This window comes from Ammospiza nelsoni, chromosome Z (genome assembly GCF_027579445.1).
Source record: "Ammospiza nelsoni isolate bAmmNel1 chromosome Z, bAmmNel1.pri, whole genome shotgun sequence".
Taxonomy (NCBI): Eukaryota; Metazoa; Chordata; class Aves; order Passeriformes; family Passerellidae; genus Ammospiza; species Ammospiza nelsoni.
The window spans coordinates 72,870,828-72,886,395 of record NC_080669.1 but is presented as its reverse complement, the minus strand read 5'-3'; the positions used below and the strand labels follow the sequence as shown (position 1 = coordinate 72,886,395).

At 37.4% G+C, this 15,568-nt stretch overlaps 1 protein-coding gene across 1 annotated transcript in view; it reads right to left on the bottom strand.

Moving 5' to 3' along the window:
* The window catches only part of APBA1 (amyloid beta precursor protein binding family A member 1), an 80,680-nt gene that overhangs the window by 19,293 nt on the left and 45,819 nt on the right, over positions 1–15,568 (bottom strand). Inside the window, exons 3-5 of the mRNA XM_059493162.1 lie at positions 11,646–11,747; positions 8,300–8,339; positions 4,230–4,375 (exon numbers count right to left, since the gene is read on the bottom strand). Of these exons, the coding sequence (XP_059349145.1) occupies positions 4,230–4,375; positions 8,300–8,339; positions 11,646–11,747 (288 nt within the window). The remainder of the gene's footprint in view (positions 1–4,229; positions 4,376–8,299; positions 8,340–11,645; positions 11,748–15,568) is intronic.

Here is a 15,568-nt window from a genome sequence, read left to right as displayed (position 1 = left end):
TGGTCAACAAATCTTCCTGTGACACCTACACAAAGATATGTCCACACTATCACATTTTTTCAAGCAAGCAGTGGAGCATGTGTTTCAGCTCCAGAAACACCTTAAAAAACATTTCTACTAACAACCCAAACAAACATAATTTTTACACTCTTGAGTCATGAATTCAATCATGAATTCAAACCAATGGTGAACTGATCTTTACAGACCTGCTCACTGAAGGAATGCAATACTCACCAGGCTGGCAATTAGCCCTTAACTTCCAACAGTAACAGGCTCTTTTTAATTAAATTTACAGGCATGCTCATGGTGGGAAGGATGCTTATAGTTACAAGCTTCCAACAGACTCACCACTAGCTACTTCTACAAAGAACAAATAGGAGGTCTGAATCATAAGACACATCAAAAATTTTAATACTGATGCTCGAAACTTAAATCTGTCAGATATTGTCTAAACAAATCTGAAAGCAGCCACTGAAAGGTCAGGCCACGCTCCTTGTTTACAAATGGAAACATTCTCAAAATAGCTTTTAGTCACCTTTTTCAAACTAAGAAGTATTTTATAGCCTGGTAGGTTATTTTGCAACAGGTGATTGCAAACTATTGTAAAAGCTGCTTACATGGCAGGCTCTTCATTACATTACTCTCAAATTAAATTAATACTCAGAAATAATATACTTATATTGAGTAACAGCTGCCTATCATACACTGGGCAAAGAGGAGACACTCCTTAGATAGAGCATTTAGATATCTTTGCAAAATCAATTTTTTCTTCATCACCCTTCCCAAACTTTAAAATTATGGACCTCCCAAAAGAAGAAAAGTATAGGCCAAAATTAAGAAAAAGGGGGCAAAAAAAATCCTTGAGCGACAACTTTAAAATGCAGAATAAACAATTTACCAAATTATACTATAATTCAATATACTGAAAATTCTGTTCTTCAAATTGAAGCATATTGAAGAAATACTTTCAAATATTTAATAAAATAAGGCAATGATATGGATCAAGCACTTTTAGTAAGTGACTTAACACTGCACGGAAATGTCACAAAAGAAGTTATGGTCCATGAACAAAAAAAAAATTGGGATAATTCTATGCAAGACACTTTATTAGACAAATCCTCTTTATCACCACATTATTTTGCTAACTCAAATCAAAGATTATTTCTGTATTTCTAGAAGAAAAAAAAAAGGAAACAGAATATACCTAATCCACATAATTTTTTTAAATATACAGAATACAGGATTTTCATTCAAGGTAAATTAAATGTATTTATTTATATAGATGCAATTTCCAAAATTACAATACATTAAAACCCAACAAGCTTCTGCTTTTGCTACAGAGAGGTCCTAAGTTTATTAAATCCATTTAGTCTCTACAAAAAATGTTTTGCAACTCAGTAAGCATGGAGAGGACACCCAGTGTGTGAAAATGTGTGAAATACTAAACTAAATATCCACATATGCATTCTATCTTAAATTACACTCAAAAATTAAACCAGGTATTACCTAAAAATGTTCAAACCTACCCCACAGCACGCTAAAAGTGCCTCCTAATGAAATATTCCTAACTACATTTGATGAACCCCTTCAAAGCAGTGGATCTGTTTTAACTTAGCTGGACTTCACAGGGATGAAGGCCAAGCAAGAAAACACCCAACTCTTGTACTTTCATCTGAAAAGATACTTCTTAAAGAAGAAGCCTAGAGAATTGTTTTCAAAGTCTGTTCATATTCCAAATGAATGAATATGTGGTCTGAAGGCTCTGCTAAAAGGAGTAATTTAGGGATTATTAAATTCAGACAGTACACACTTTTGTGAAGGTATAAATAACAGGGCTCAAACAAAGCTCTTCACCTCTTTTTAATACTCAGCTTCAAGTCTGTGTATTTTAAAAGCTCATTCTTACTTTAAAGCTTTGTTTTCTTCAACAGTGGAGAAATGGTTGACATGCAACAAGAAAGGCACTCTGTAAACAAACATGAGTAGGGCCATAATTTACACATCTAGGATATGGGATATCTGATGCAGTGATGAATCTGGCAGCAGGAAGTCCATCTGTCATAATGAATTTCTCTCTGAACTGATTAGCTTTAATGGCAACCAGTAACAAAACCAGCCAAAACCAACCCTTATAAGGCAAGAAGCCTAAGGTGCAGGGGGATTTAAAGCCTGTGCTTTACTTAGAAGCAGAAAGCAGTAACTGTCCAAGAAGTCTTCTAAGGTAATGTGTACATTACAACACAAGTCAATAATTTTCTGAAATACATCTAGATTCATAAAATTAAATACACCAGTTAGGGTTTTACCACGTCACAGATGCTATCACTTGGGCCTCAAGCCTGAGGCAAATACACTACAAGAAAGGATATGCACGCCTGCTGATTTCCACAGATGCACAAATTATGGCATTAATGAGTAAAATGCCTTAAATAGATTTCTTCTGTTTTGATACACAGAAATGCTGAGGCATAACAGAATCCTCAGAAGACTATTTTGTTAATGAATGTCTACGAAATATGTTTTGTATCAGAGAAAGTTCTATACTCTTACACCTTTTAGGCCCAGTTTTTGTTTTTGTCTACCATATCCCTGCAATCTTTTTCTGAAGTGTATTCCTACACAAGCTTTACCTTCTAGGTGCAAACTCCCAGTGGTTCAAATTCCACTCCTGATACCTATTTCCTATGACAGCTGATGCTAATCTTTCCTTTCACCCTCCAGTGATGTGTCCCTCCTGGATCCAGCCTCACCAAAGCCCTTTTTTCCCTCCCTTACCTTTAGTTTCCTGTTCACTCAAATCAGACAAGTTTTCTCACACACAGAAAAGCATCAAGAAGGAACACAAAGAGACTGCTAAACAGAAGGCACAGCCCTGTTTGCTCAGAGCAGGAAAAAAACAGACTCTATAAGAAAAACTCTTCACTTCAGGTTTGGGGAGAACACACCAAGACTTGCCATTGTTGAAAAAGCTGCATAATACCTATTTTTAAAGAATGTCACTTAATCCAGAGTTGCCAATGAACAAGGATAAATCATTCGTCTGCAAAGGGTTCTGTAGTTCAAGATAGTGAAGACTTCTGCAGAGATGGTGGAGTATAATCTCTAACAGGAAGGCTACATTCCCACCTTTTCTAAAATGTGAGTGTTTACGAATTTCAGAGACAAGGTTGCAAGAGCTTATGCATTTGAACATCAGCAAAATTACAGTTTTTGGAAGTTATCTCAATGGGTCTATTTGGAGCTTCTGTTTCAAAGTTACATACAGAGACTAAACTGAACACCTGCCACTGAAAGCAGCGGAAGGAATAAAAGGAGTACGAAGCATCAGCTGACCTTAACAGACAATATTATTGGTCTTGCTGATAACCTCTCCTCTTCCTCTCTCTTTTATATAATTGCACACTAAATCTGGTTGGAAGTCAAAATAAAATATACAAAAGAAGAACATACAGATATTAAAATAAGAAAAATTCCCAGAGTGGGTTTTGTTGATTAGCTGAATTAGCAGAAGATGAAGCTGTGTGCTTACTAGCCAGTCATGTACGGGTAGTGGGAATGCTGCAGCATCCTGTACAACTGTGCAATACTTCATCCACATACCCTCATTTCAGCTGACAATGTCATAATTGTAACTTACAGTACAGCAGCATTCCCATTGCTGGAAATGGCCTGTACAGAAATCAGATGGAATTTCTCTTTTGAAACAAAATTTTTCAGATTCCAGGACAAAGGACAAATTACTTTTTCCACGCTTCTCTTTACCATCACAGGCTTTTTCTTTTTTTTTTTTTTTATCTGCAAATCAGCTCACAGCTGTTATGTGTGGAGAAACAAGTGTCCACAACAGGGTCAAAAATAACTGCAGTCACTACAACAGTAGCAGTTCCATTGAGTGCCAGAAGCAGCTGCAATACTTACTAGTTATTTCCTTAACCTGTTTTCCCTCCACAGCCAGGTAATATATAACTTTGACCACCACTCACTTCAGATTCTGGTTTAGTGTACACAGCATGAGTATTACCATAGGGAATTAAAACGACCTGGTAACATCCCCTTATCAGTCTTGTTCCATAAGCAGCATATGCGATTTATTTTGTAAAGGAAAGGTGAGGCACCTTTCATTCTGAAACTACAGATAACCCCACCTGAAAAAATTACTGCATAAGAAAGAAGTTCATATCCACAATCATAAAACAGCCATAGAAGCAGCAGCAGGAATTACTCCTCACCTTGATCCTGCTGACAGCTTCCTGAGCCTGCATCATTCTCACATTCTTGGATGGAGTTTTATCAGAAAGGAGTTGAGTTGAACCAAGGTAATTGGCAGCAAAAATTATTCCATCAATTAGGTCTTCAGGATCGCAAGGTCCAGGAACTGTAATACAGGAAAGCCATCACTGAAGACAATCATGGTGAAACACAGCAAAAGCAGAATTGTGACAACTTGAGTCTGCACCTGATGGCTGCAAATCCTCCTCTGAAATTCTTCAGTTTAGCATGACAAAAAGGCAACCAGCACTTTCAAAGGCACTAAAACATCAAACTATAATAGTATCAAAATTTGTGGTGGGCCCACCCTGCCCACCAAACCCCTTCTATCGCTCCCCTCCTGAGAAGGGCAGGGGACAGAAAATATAGTGAAAGTCTCATGGGGCAAGACAAGAACAGGGAGAGATCACTCATCAGTTACTGTCATGGGCAAAACAGACTCCACTTGTGGAAACTTGTTTCATCTATTACTGATGAAGGCAAAGCAGAATAATGAAAAAATAAAAACAGATGTTACAACACCTTCCCCTATCCCTCCCTTCCTCCTGGATTCACTTTTATTCCCAATTTTCTTTATCTCCTGAACCCAGAAGTACAGGGGAATGAGGGCTGTGTCAGCTCATCACACGCTGTCTCTGATGCTCCTTATTCATCATGGCAAAGAGGCCTCACATCCTTCCTCTGCTCTAGAATGGGATACCTCCTACAGGAGACAATCCTTCAGAACAGATCTACTCTGGTGTGGACTCCCTATGGCATCACAAGTCCTACCAACAAGCCTGCTCCAGGTGAGCTTCTCTCTCCAATGGGCCACATATCCTGCAGGGAGCCTGCTCCAGCCTGGGATTTCCATGGGGTCATAGCCTGATTTTTTGGGGCATCCACATAATCTGGCATGGGGTCATCTAGAAGCTGCTTGTGGGTATGTGTTCCACTTGGAGCTCCACTGGCTGGAGGGGCACAACTGCCTCACCATGGTATTTCCCATGGGCTGCATGGGAACCTCTGCTCTGGCACCTGGAGCACCTCCAGTCCTACCTACTCCACTGACCTTGTCTTCAGACATCCCTCTTTGACACATTCCCAGCCCCTTCTTCTCTGGCTGCAGTTGCTGTAGTGCAGAGTCTTTGCCCCCTTCTTAAATACATTATCCCAGAGGTGCTACTGCTGTCACTGATGGGCTCAGCCTTGGCCAGTGGTGGGTCTGTCTTGGAGCCAGCTGGGGCTGACTCTATCAGACAGACAGAAAGCTTTCAGCAGTTTCTCACAGAATAGACCCTTGTACCCACCCCACTAGCAAAGCCTTGCTACACAAACCCAGTACAACATCTCTCCAGCCAAAGCTAGAATTGTTAACCCAGCCTCTTTCTCAATAGCTCATTCTTTTGTGAGTAGGGATCAGCTTGGAGCAAAATAATCTATGATTTTTCACTGTGATAAAGTGACAGACACAGTTACTTAGCTTGCTCCTCAGCCATCAAAAACAGCCTTACAATTCTCAAACCAACAGTCACAAGCAGAAACAGGAAAGGTGCAGTTTCATAGCAGCCATCAGCCTCTTTCTTGCTTGTGCATTAACTACAGTTGGTGCAATAGGCAGAAGAATCTCCCCAGAATGCTCTACACATACCACACATCACAGTATTTTTATGCTACAGACCCTTAAAAATAGTAAGTGTTAACAAGGATACTGTGGTACTGAGTTAAATAAAAATGTTATTAAATACACAGAGCATGGGCTCTCTTGACGGCAAACCAACACTCAGTCCACAGATCCTTAGAGATCCAACACCCATCAACTTCTGGAAAAGTGGAAAGTGATGGGGTGTAAAGTGTTCATAACCAAGCAATGCCAATCCTTACAAAGCAGCACTGATGATTTGTAAGATTTTCAATGTTTGGCAGCCTTATCTAAAAATTTTATACATGAAAATGTTCCATTTTGACACCACACTAAAACTGTTGTGATCCAAAAGTGAGGCTGATTAACTTAAGAAACTTCCTGTTCTTAAAAGTAAGGGAAAACAATTGTTCCTCAAGACAAGTTACATATAAATCATATTAAAGAATGCTCAAGGTAAATATGTTCACAGAACACTTGTGTTTATGTTTGTCTCTCTTTTTACCTCTAAAATCAAGGGGTATCTTGTACTATAAGGTGATGGGGCTTTAAGTTTGAAATTACTAAGAATGCCAATTTTGTTCCAATGATAACATATAGGACTAACAACCTCTCAGAATGAGCATGGGTGGCTTTGGCCTCAAGGAAAAGCAAATCATTACAATGATTGAAATAAAAAAGAAAAATCTAGAGACAAATATCACACTGAAACTATACACACAGACAGAAGAACACGTAAAAATCTTGTGAGCAGGCTTGTCTTCCTTATCATTTTTTTAAATACAAAAATTTATGACTAGCAAATTTAAGATGCTCATCTCCAGTGTGCAGTTTGCTCAGTCAGTATGTATCTTGGAAATTCTCAAAATGAATGGTCATTTACAAGCACATGACCTAAAGAAATTCAGTTATTTCCTTAGGGAAATTCATGCATTTGGAAGTACTACATATATACAAAGAAATCACACACAGCATTCTAAGTGTTACTATTAGTCTACACATCAAGGCCTTTTCACCACTTCCACCACTATACTAAAGAGGCGCAAAACTTTTTATAGTACAATTTCTGATCAAAATGAGGGGAAAAACATGGGCAAAGGTAAAAGACTCTAAGAAAGTGCATATTAAGCCCCCCAAAAAATAATGCTCCAATTGCATCAGAGGTGAACACACAGACAGCACTGCTTTTTAGAACACCTCCTCCTTTTATTATCTCTGACAACAAAACTATTACCTCAATGAAAACATAACATAGGTGCTGGCAAATTTTTCTTTGGACTGCTGGTGCATAAAAATGGAACAATTGTAATTTTAAGGAATTTTGTGCTGGACCAAGCACCAAGAAAAGTTCAGTGTACAATTCATTTTTTTCTTAAGGTGGAGATAATTACTTTTAAAATATAGATCAATATTCCTATATATAGAATATATAGAGAATATATAGTCCCTTGATAGGACTATCAATAGGAGATGAACTTAAATTCTAAGAGAGATCCTTCATTGTTCCAAAATTCCAATGCTTAGCTATGAACTGACTGACATTCTGGCCAGAGATTCCAAAACAGGCAGCTTATACCCTGAAGACTAAAACAACAATCAATTTGCAGTCTAAAGAAAATGATCACATTATCAATTAAACGTAGTACACTGTAAAGCAATCCAAAGAGTGATGAGGAAGTCCCAAGAAAGTATCACATCAGTTGTATTTCTAAAATTTCATCAAGCACATGGAACAACCACTGTCAATGGAAAAGTAAAAAACACTTCTATTTTCTGCTTCTGTCATAACTGCACACAACTTGTGCTCCTCCTGCAGAAGACAAAGGATGCAGACTCATACAAAAAGTAACAGTTCATGGGACAGGTAACTTGCTTTTTCACATTGTTCTGAAAAAATTCAGCACCACTGAAACCTTAACTCTGAGATGGGATGCAGGTTTTTAACAAGAGGCAAGTAGCTGTTAAACAAAGCAGATTTTCACTGGCAGGCCTGTCCATAAATCCAGCTGAGATTAGATTGAGTCTGCCAACTGAAATCAATGCCAGACAGAGCACTACAGTCTTCTTGCTTAGTCTATTTTCCTTGTCCACACACATTCTTATGTGTTGTGCAAATACCATAAAGAAAGCAGTGTTTTAAGTGATACTGAGGGAAAAAAACAGCATAACTGATACAGAAACAATGAATGAAACACCAAAAAACTAAAAGCTCCATGTTTCTGAATTTCTGAAGAACACAATAGGATTTAGCTCAGGTTCTAAACTAGACACAACTTAATCTAAATCAGTACACCCAACCCTAGCAGTTTTCTATTCAGCAAATAAAAGTCAAATTTTATGCCTTATAAACATAGGTGGGTTTTTTGATGCGAAAAAAAAAGACATTTAGAAAGTGTAGAACTATCTTACCTTCAACATACGTTGGAAATGAAGCCAAGCTTTTTCTGGACTGTAATTAAGACAAAAAGGATTTCAAACAGAACATAGCATGCACAAATATGCATTAAAAATTTCTCCGTGCCAAAAAACCCCAAACTTTAATTAGCCATAGCTATTAGTAAAGACAGAACCACTTATTAATATTTACATTTATTATTTTCAAGCTCTAAGCACCTACTATGTAAATTCAATGTATTCCATTTGTGTCTATTTAGTAGACAATACGGTAAGACCAGACTTCACTTACTTGTTGGTCTTCACTAGTGCATTAATTATCCACCAATAGGTGCACTACTTTTAAGAATCATGAAATATGGAGGAAAGTACATAATACCTCAAAGATACTGGATCTTCCAACTAGAAATAAATGCATACAGAAATATAAAAATTGCACTTTACTGTTAAAATTCATGACTGAAACCACCCTTAACAAAATACAGTTATTCATTAGGAATGGTTTTAGATGTATCCTTCACATTAACAGTGCCTACAAAAAGCTTTCTAGATTTTAACAGGTTAGGGAGCAGCCTCTCCTCTGGGATAATGGGATTCACCATGACCTCAGCACCAACTGGCTTACACAGTTTGGAGCACAAAAGCACATTTGGTAGCACCAATTACATAAATAGCAAAGGAATAAATAGGACCTTGACCTGTGCATGTAAATACACACACTAAAGTAATACCATACATCCTACTGGTATTTTCTGTGAAAGACTATGAGACTAACCCTTCAGATATCTGACAGTTACAACTTTCAGTGGGTAAGGTTCACCACTTTGTTTAATTAATAACATAAACCACATACAAAAATTTATCAAACAAAATTGTGTGTGGCACTATATAATTTGTAATGGATATACTGAAATACCCGCTGCTATCATAGGCAGGTAAGAGGATAGTTAATGAATTTATGACTGATTGTACTATCAGTAACTCCTCCAATATCATTCTATTAAAAGAAAATCTATACACATGATCAGAATAATGCATAAAATCTTCAATAATTTTAAGCACCATTCCAGATGATGTACGTAGAAACAGATGCCAAATTATTTTTCTTTGCAGCGGGCAACTTTCCAGGATCTGTGTACTAGTGGAAAACTCAGGTAAAACAAGAAAGGTGACAATTATGTAGCAGGTTGACTGACTTAACCCCAAGGAATATTTTCCTTTGTAAGATATGGCAAATTGATTTAACAAATAATATTTTTAACCAACGATGCATGTATTGCTACAAAACAAAATTTGTGAATTATAAACAAAAGGCGTGTGACACAGAAAACTGAGTCTATGCAAGCTTTAAGTTCTTTTCATTCCCTATGAAAATTACTAAGCTGTTTGAGAATCCAAGAATCCTGTCCATCAGGTTCTGCACTAACATCAATAAAGATGTCAATAATCAATGATCTGCTGCTGCCGACACATTTAAGCTGCTGTGAGAACACTGACATGCCTTTCACATCTGTGGCTCTTTCACCACCTCAGATGAATGCTCCTACTGGAGCATTCCACCTATCCATATAGACTCCAACAACTGTTTGTAATAGTTGTTGATGTAGTGCTCAAGGGGCATTCAAACACTGGGGTCTGACATGCATAGAGCACAAATCCCCTATTAACAAGAGGCAGCTCACATACATAAATACTTTACAAAGGATATTTCTTTTTAAGCAGTGAAGAAAATCTTTGATACAGATTTAGCAACTGTTCAGCACCCTTAACTAGCAACTTAATTTTCAGGATAGAGTGGTGCAAACCACCATCATGTATATCTTTATTCTCACTCACAAACATAATTTTTCTTGTTCATTACCCAGGTAGAAAGGCATTCTACAAAAACCATTAGAAGAGTAAAGTAACAGGTAAAGTTACCAATAGGTGGAAACCTACACCTTTTAATTTTACATAGCCATGAATAATGAAACATCAAGGTCATTAATATTTTATTACTTTCAATAATCTTGTTGCCATCTGCTATTATAAATTTATATTTAATAAAAATGTTTCTCTAAGACCTAAAAATCCAGAATTTATGAGGCTGTTTTATCACTTTTATTCTTGCATTAAAAATACTAAAGTGGGAATTATTCCCTGTCTGAGGGAAACTAATAGCCCAATATATTCTACAGTAAAACCTAGTTTACCACCTCTGTAACTTTGAGTAAGCACATCCTAACAACTGAAATCAACAGTGTTTTGTTTGTTTTCTTTCTTTGGAGAAGTTTGCTGATACCTAAAAATAGCTAAAATATAAAATACATAGTGATAAAGTGTGTAGCAAAGAATGCTGAAGGCTTTAATAAGCTAACATGGAGCAGAGGAAAACCTAAAGGCATGATCTATAGTTGAAAACTTCAGAATATGAAAGATTATGGGTTTCTTCAGTCTTTTGAAATTTTTCATTATTTTGTAAATGCAAATGCAGAGTGACACAATTACATACATCTTACAAGTTTTTCTATCCCTTGATAATTGCAAAAGTAAAAAGGAACAAATGGATTATTTGTGTTTCATTTTTAATCCTCTTATAGTAGATCAGGTTTTTAATTTTGGAAAATAACTCATCCATTGCTACCAGTAACAATATGATATTTTATTATGGCAGTTTCTAGATCGTTTTCAAGTTTATGAAAAAAAGGCAAATAAACCAAATTTTTGCAGATTTTTCTGTTTACAGAAATTTGGTTTATTTGCCTCTGCTATTCTATCCAAATCCAAATCCTTTTTCAAATTATTTTCTTTTTACACTATGAGCAGTTCTATTCATGCTTATTTTGTTTTGGTGGAAGTCCTGCAGCCTAAAGCACTACCAGGTAAGGGGAAAAATCCCAAACTATGTAGCTTTATTCTGAGAAGCCTCAAGTCAGGAATTGAATTCTGACTAAGAATCACTTGCAGGCCAGTTTCTACAATGGTAATATATTAAGCAGCATAATTTATTATGTAATAAATTAATTTAAGCCCTTTTTCATCTGGCTGACAAATACTCTTTCTTAGTGGACGGAAAAAAGGAAAAGCCTTCTTTGTTTTGTCTCTGCTACAGAGGGGATGTTGGCTGTTTGGTAAATCAGTACCCTGCAGCCTGTTAAACAAATTTAAAAATTTAGTGATAGCTGAACAGAGAGTCAGAAATGCCATGACAAAGAGTCTTCAGTACATTAGAAATTCACTCAGACAGCTAGGCAAGCAAAAGGTAAAGAAGCATAAGAAAGAAAAAAGAAGAAAACTGATTGCACAGGTACAAGGAGCAAGGAAAATTAAAAGGCATAAGCAGTATGAACCAGACTTGGCCTTTAAAAAGGTTTTACTCTACCTCTTTATTAGTGGAAGCCTCTGCTGTACTGCAGACATCCTGGTGATGTTGTCTGCTTGATGACTCAGCACCACGAGGTGAAGAGGAATCTGGAGATGGAGACTAGACATGGCAAGAAAATCAAAAGTTATTAGTGCCCGATGTAGAAATTATTCTTTCATTTTCTATATCTTATGCTCTGATATTCTAAGAAAGAGAAGATAAAGTCACTTAAGAGTAAGCTGCGATGGGAGAAAAGTGACCTTAAGCAGCACACAGGGATTCAGCTAAAGTTTATTTAGTTGTCAAACTGGGAGAAATGAATAAAAGACTGAAACTTCCCTGTAAGCACCCAGGCCCTCAGATATTACTAACATGAAGTGCTAAACTAATCTGATCTGAGCAGAGGAAGGTCACAGCAGTTGCCCATAAGGGTTATTCCATTATCTCAGAAAACAACTTTCATAAACTGTACAGAGTAATATTGATGTATTCAACAATTTATTAATATATTCAATGACAATTCAATACCAATGTAATCAAGGACTGGGATTCCTCAATTTAGATACAGTAAAGACTTGGAAAATATTCAACAGTTCATGCTGTCAGCTCAGTACATGCTCTTTAGATCAGATTTCCTCATTCTTCTCCTTTTTCCATAAACAATTCATAGAGAAACTGTCTATGTGATAGACCAACAAGTATCTTGATAAAGGGGAAGAATGTTCTAGGAAAGGATATTCTAATCACAGACAATTCCTAATGAATGCTGGTGATGAGAAAAAAAACTGTAGCAAGGTATCTGAAATACAGAGAAGGGGCCCTGGGATGAGGGTGTGACACAAGAACACAGAATGTGGAACTAAGGAAGGTGACCAAAATGGAAGAGTACAAAGCTTTAACCTAGCAGGCATTTCTAGAGGCAGATTTTAAGGAGATACCTAAAAAATATATCTGCCCAAGCAAAAATGAAAATCCTCAAAAGGGAAATTTAGCATTTACCTACAGCTGGGTATTCAGCCCAACAGCCCTGGCATTCTACACTCTCCTTTAACATAGGAAGAATGCAGCTCTAGCTGTGCCAGCTCAACAGTTCATCACTGATGGCAAAACAAATCAAATGCTATTCTTATCTTTTCATAAACAGTATGACATAGCATTTCTCTGAGCCAATGAGTCATATCAGAAAAGGGATACATTTCCAGTGGTCTGAGCTGGCAGCAGCTCCACCCTCATGCTCTGCGTCTACTGCAGCTGAAAAACTGAGTTCCGTGAAATAGTCTACAAAAAACCCACAAAACCAAACCAGGAACAATAACTAAAACCCCCAAACATCTAAGTTTCTCTTAGCCTTCCTTAGATATGAAATGAAACAAAAAGACATAACTCCCTTCTCCACTTACTTCTCTTTACAGACATTCCTCTATCTCAGATAATAACTAAATATTAAAATTATAGTTAACTAATAAATGCTACCAAAGAGTTAAGAAGCAATTCTTTACAGATATCTCCTGTGTTAAGGAGCAGTCCCTGCATCTTCCTGTATTTTGAATCACAATTGCAAGACAGAAAATGATACGGCTGTGAAACAATCCCCAGAAAGCTGGCACATGATTACATCATCAGACTGAAAAATTACTTGCCACACAGAGCACGTGAGCAGGGGCTGTGGGAGAGACACAGGCTCCCTTGACTTGCTGTATAATTACCAGTCAAGAGTGTCACAGTGATGCAACTACACAAATGGGAACTCCTATTTATATAAGGAAGAGTTTTCAAGGTGCTCACATTCTTATTATTATACAGTATTTCTGTATTAGGAATAAATTTAAAAGGTGCATTATATTATCTATGTAATAATGGCATCTAGACATTGTATCATTCAAGAGCATTCTTTAAACAAGAAACAAAGAAATCAAGTTAAGCATAGTATGTGTAAGTGCACACACACAAAAGTGCTCTTTACAATGGCTGAAAACTCTCATATTCACATACTGAAGGACAAAGATTAATGATTTCATTTAAACCAGACAATTAGCATTAAGAAGCTGCACATCATTTGAAATGTACTAGCAGTTACTCCAGTAACACTGTAAGTGCCTTTACTCAGGTACTTTTATCTATAAAGCATCAGAACCAAGTAATTACATGGCTTTCCATGCACTCGCTTTGAATGGCTGCTCAAATATGTGTTTTGCGTGAGAAAAACCCCTGAACAACAACAACCAAACAAACCAAGCCAAGAACCAGAACTACCAAATCCAAGTATCAAACATCTTACAAAGTCTGCTGCAAGACAGTGCATGAGAGCTGTCCTTGAAAACATCGGTACAGGAAAGTCCAGCCTTTGAAGAATTAACACTCAGTTCTCTTTGACACCAAAATGTGTTTTTAGAGGTACTGTACAAGGAAAGAATGCAGTCACAGCAATAACAAGAAATATTTTGATGGATCATAGTGGATAGATAATTTGCACACCTGCTCTAAACAAAGTCTAAAAAAAGGCTTAGCAACTGTTTCACTGCCATTTGTTATTAACAAAATAAGTTTTAGAAGCCTAACGAAGTTGTTATTAGAACAAACACAGTAAGGTCACATGATGCACACTGTTATTAGGCACAGAGATCTATCAATGGAATTAGATTGTTTTTACATGCAGCAATAAAAACGTGATAGCTATCCCTTTTTCCCTTGAATTTCTACTTACATTTTTCTTACGATACTCAACCTGGTACATCCAAAAATTCTCCATCTCCGTTTTGGAGTTGTTCGACTCTAACTAACATGCAACCCACTCCACCTGAGAAACCTCCCTTGCTCTTGTGCAGAGGGATTTAGTAACAGAATTTGTGAAAGGAGAGGATTGTGTTGCATCTACCCTATCCAGGTCAATCAGCTGTTTCCTATACAGCTCATGAAGAGACATGTAACTGACACTGAAACAGTGAAACTTATAAAAGCAGTATTGTTTTATGTGCTTTTAGCAGCAGATCCTTTGAAGAGAGCACAGCTTGCCAGTCACATAGGCTAGGATAGAGGGGATGAAATCATAGAATCATACAGTCATAGAATCTTTTATATTGGAAGAGATCTTAAAGATTATCTAAATTTTACTGCCCCTGCCACGGACAGGGAGACTTTCCAATACACTGGGTTGCACAAAGCCCCAGGCAGCCTGGCCTTGAACACTTCCAGGGATGTGGCATCTGGATAAACTGTGCCTCACCAGTGCCTCACCACCCACACACTAAAGAATTTTTCATGGTATCTAATCTAAACCTACTTTGTCAATTTGAAGTGGCTCTCCCTTGTCCGATCGCTACATGCCCTTGTAAGAAGTTTTTCACTGACCAGCATCCCTAAGTCCTTACCTGCAGAGTTGCTCTCAATGAATTCTTCCAGTTTGTATTTGGGACTGCCCTGGCCCATGCGCAGGACCTTGCACTTGGCCTTGCTGAATTTCATGAGGCTCTCACAGGTCAGGTCTGCCTCTCAAGCCTACCCACATCCCTCTGGATGGCAACCCTTCCCTCCAGTGTGCTGACCAAACCACTCAGCTTGGTGTTGGCAAACTTGCCAAGCGTGGACTCAATCCCACCGTCCATGCTGCTCACAAAGTTAAACAGCACTAGTCATTTTTGTTTTGAAAAAGGTGGTTTATTCAGAGCATTTTTACAGCACCGTATGTGTGGATGAATCAACAAATGCTTCATAAATTTAGGATTCACTTAAACAACAGGACATTACTTATTTGTCACTAATGTCTACCTACAGGTATTATGGCACAGGTATGGCAAAGTCTCCTTGTACATTAGCTCAGGAGACAATCGGATAAAGTGAGAGTTTAATTTTTTAAAATTTTATTTATTTTAGAGATAGTGCTCTGAAAAGAACCCATAAACATTAGGAAAAGGTCAAAGCACTATGGAATCTTCAGGTCCCAT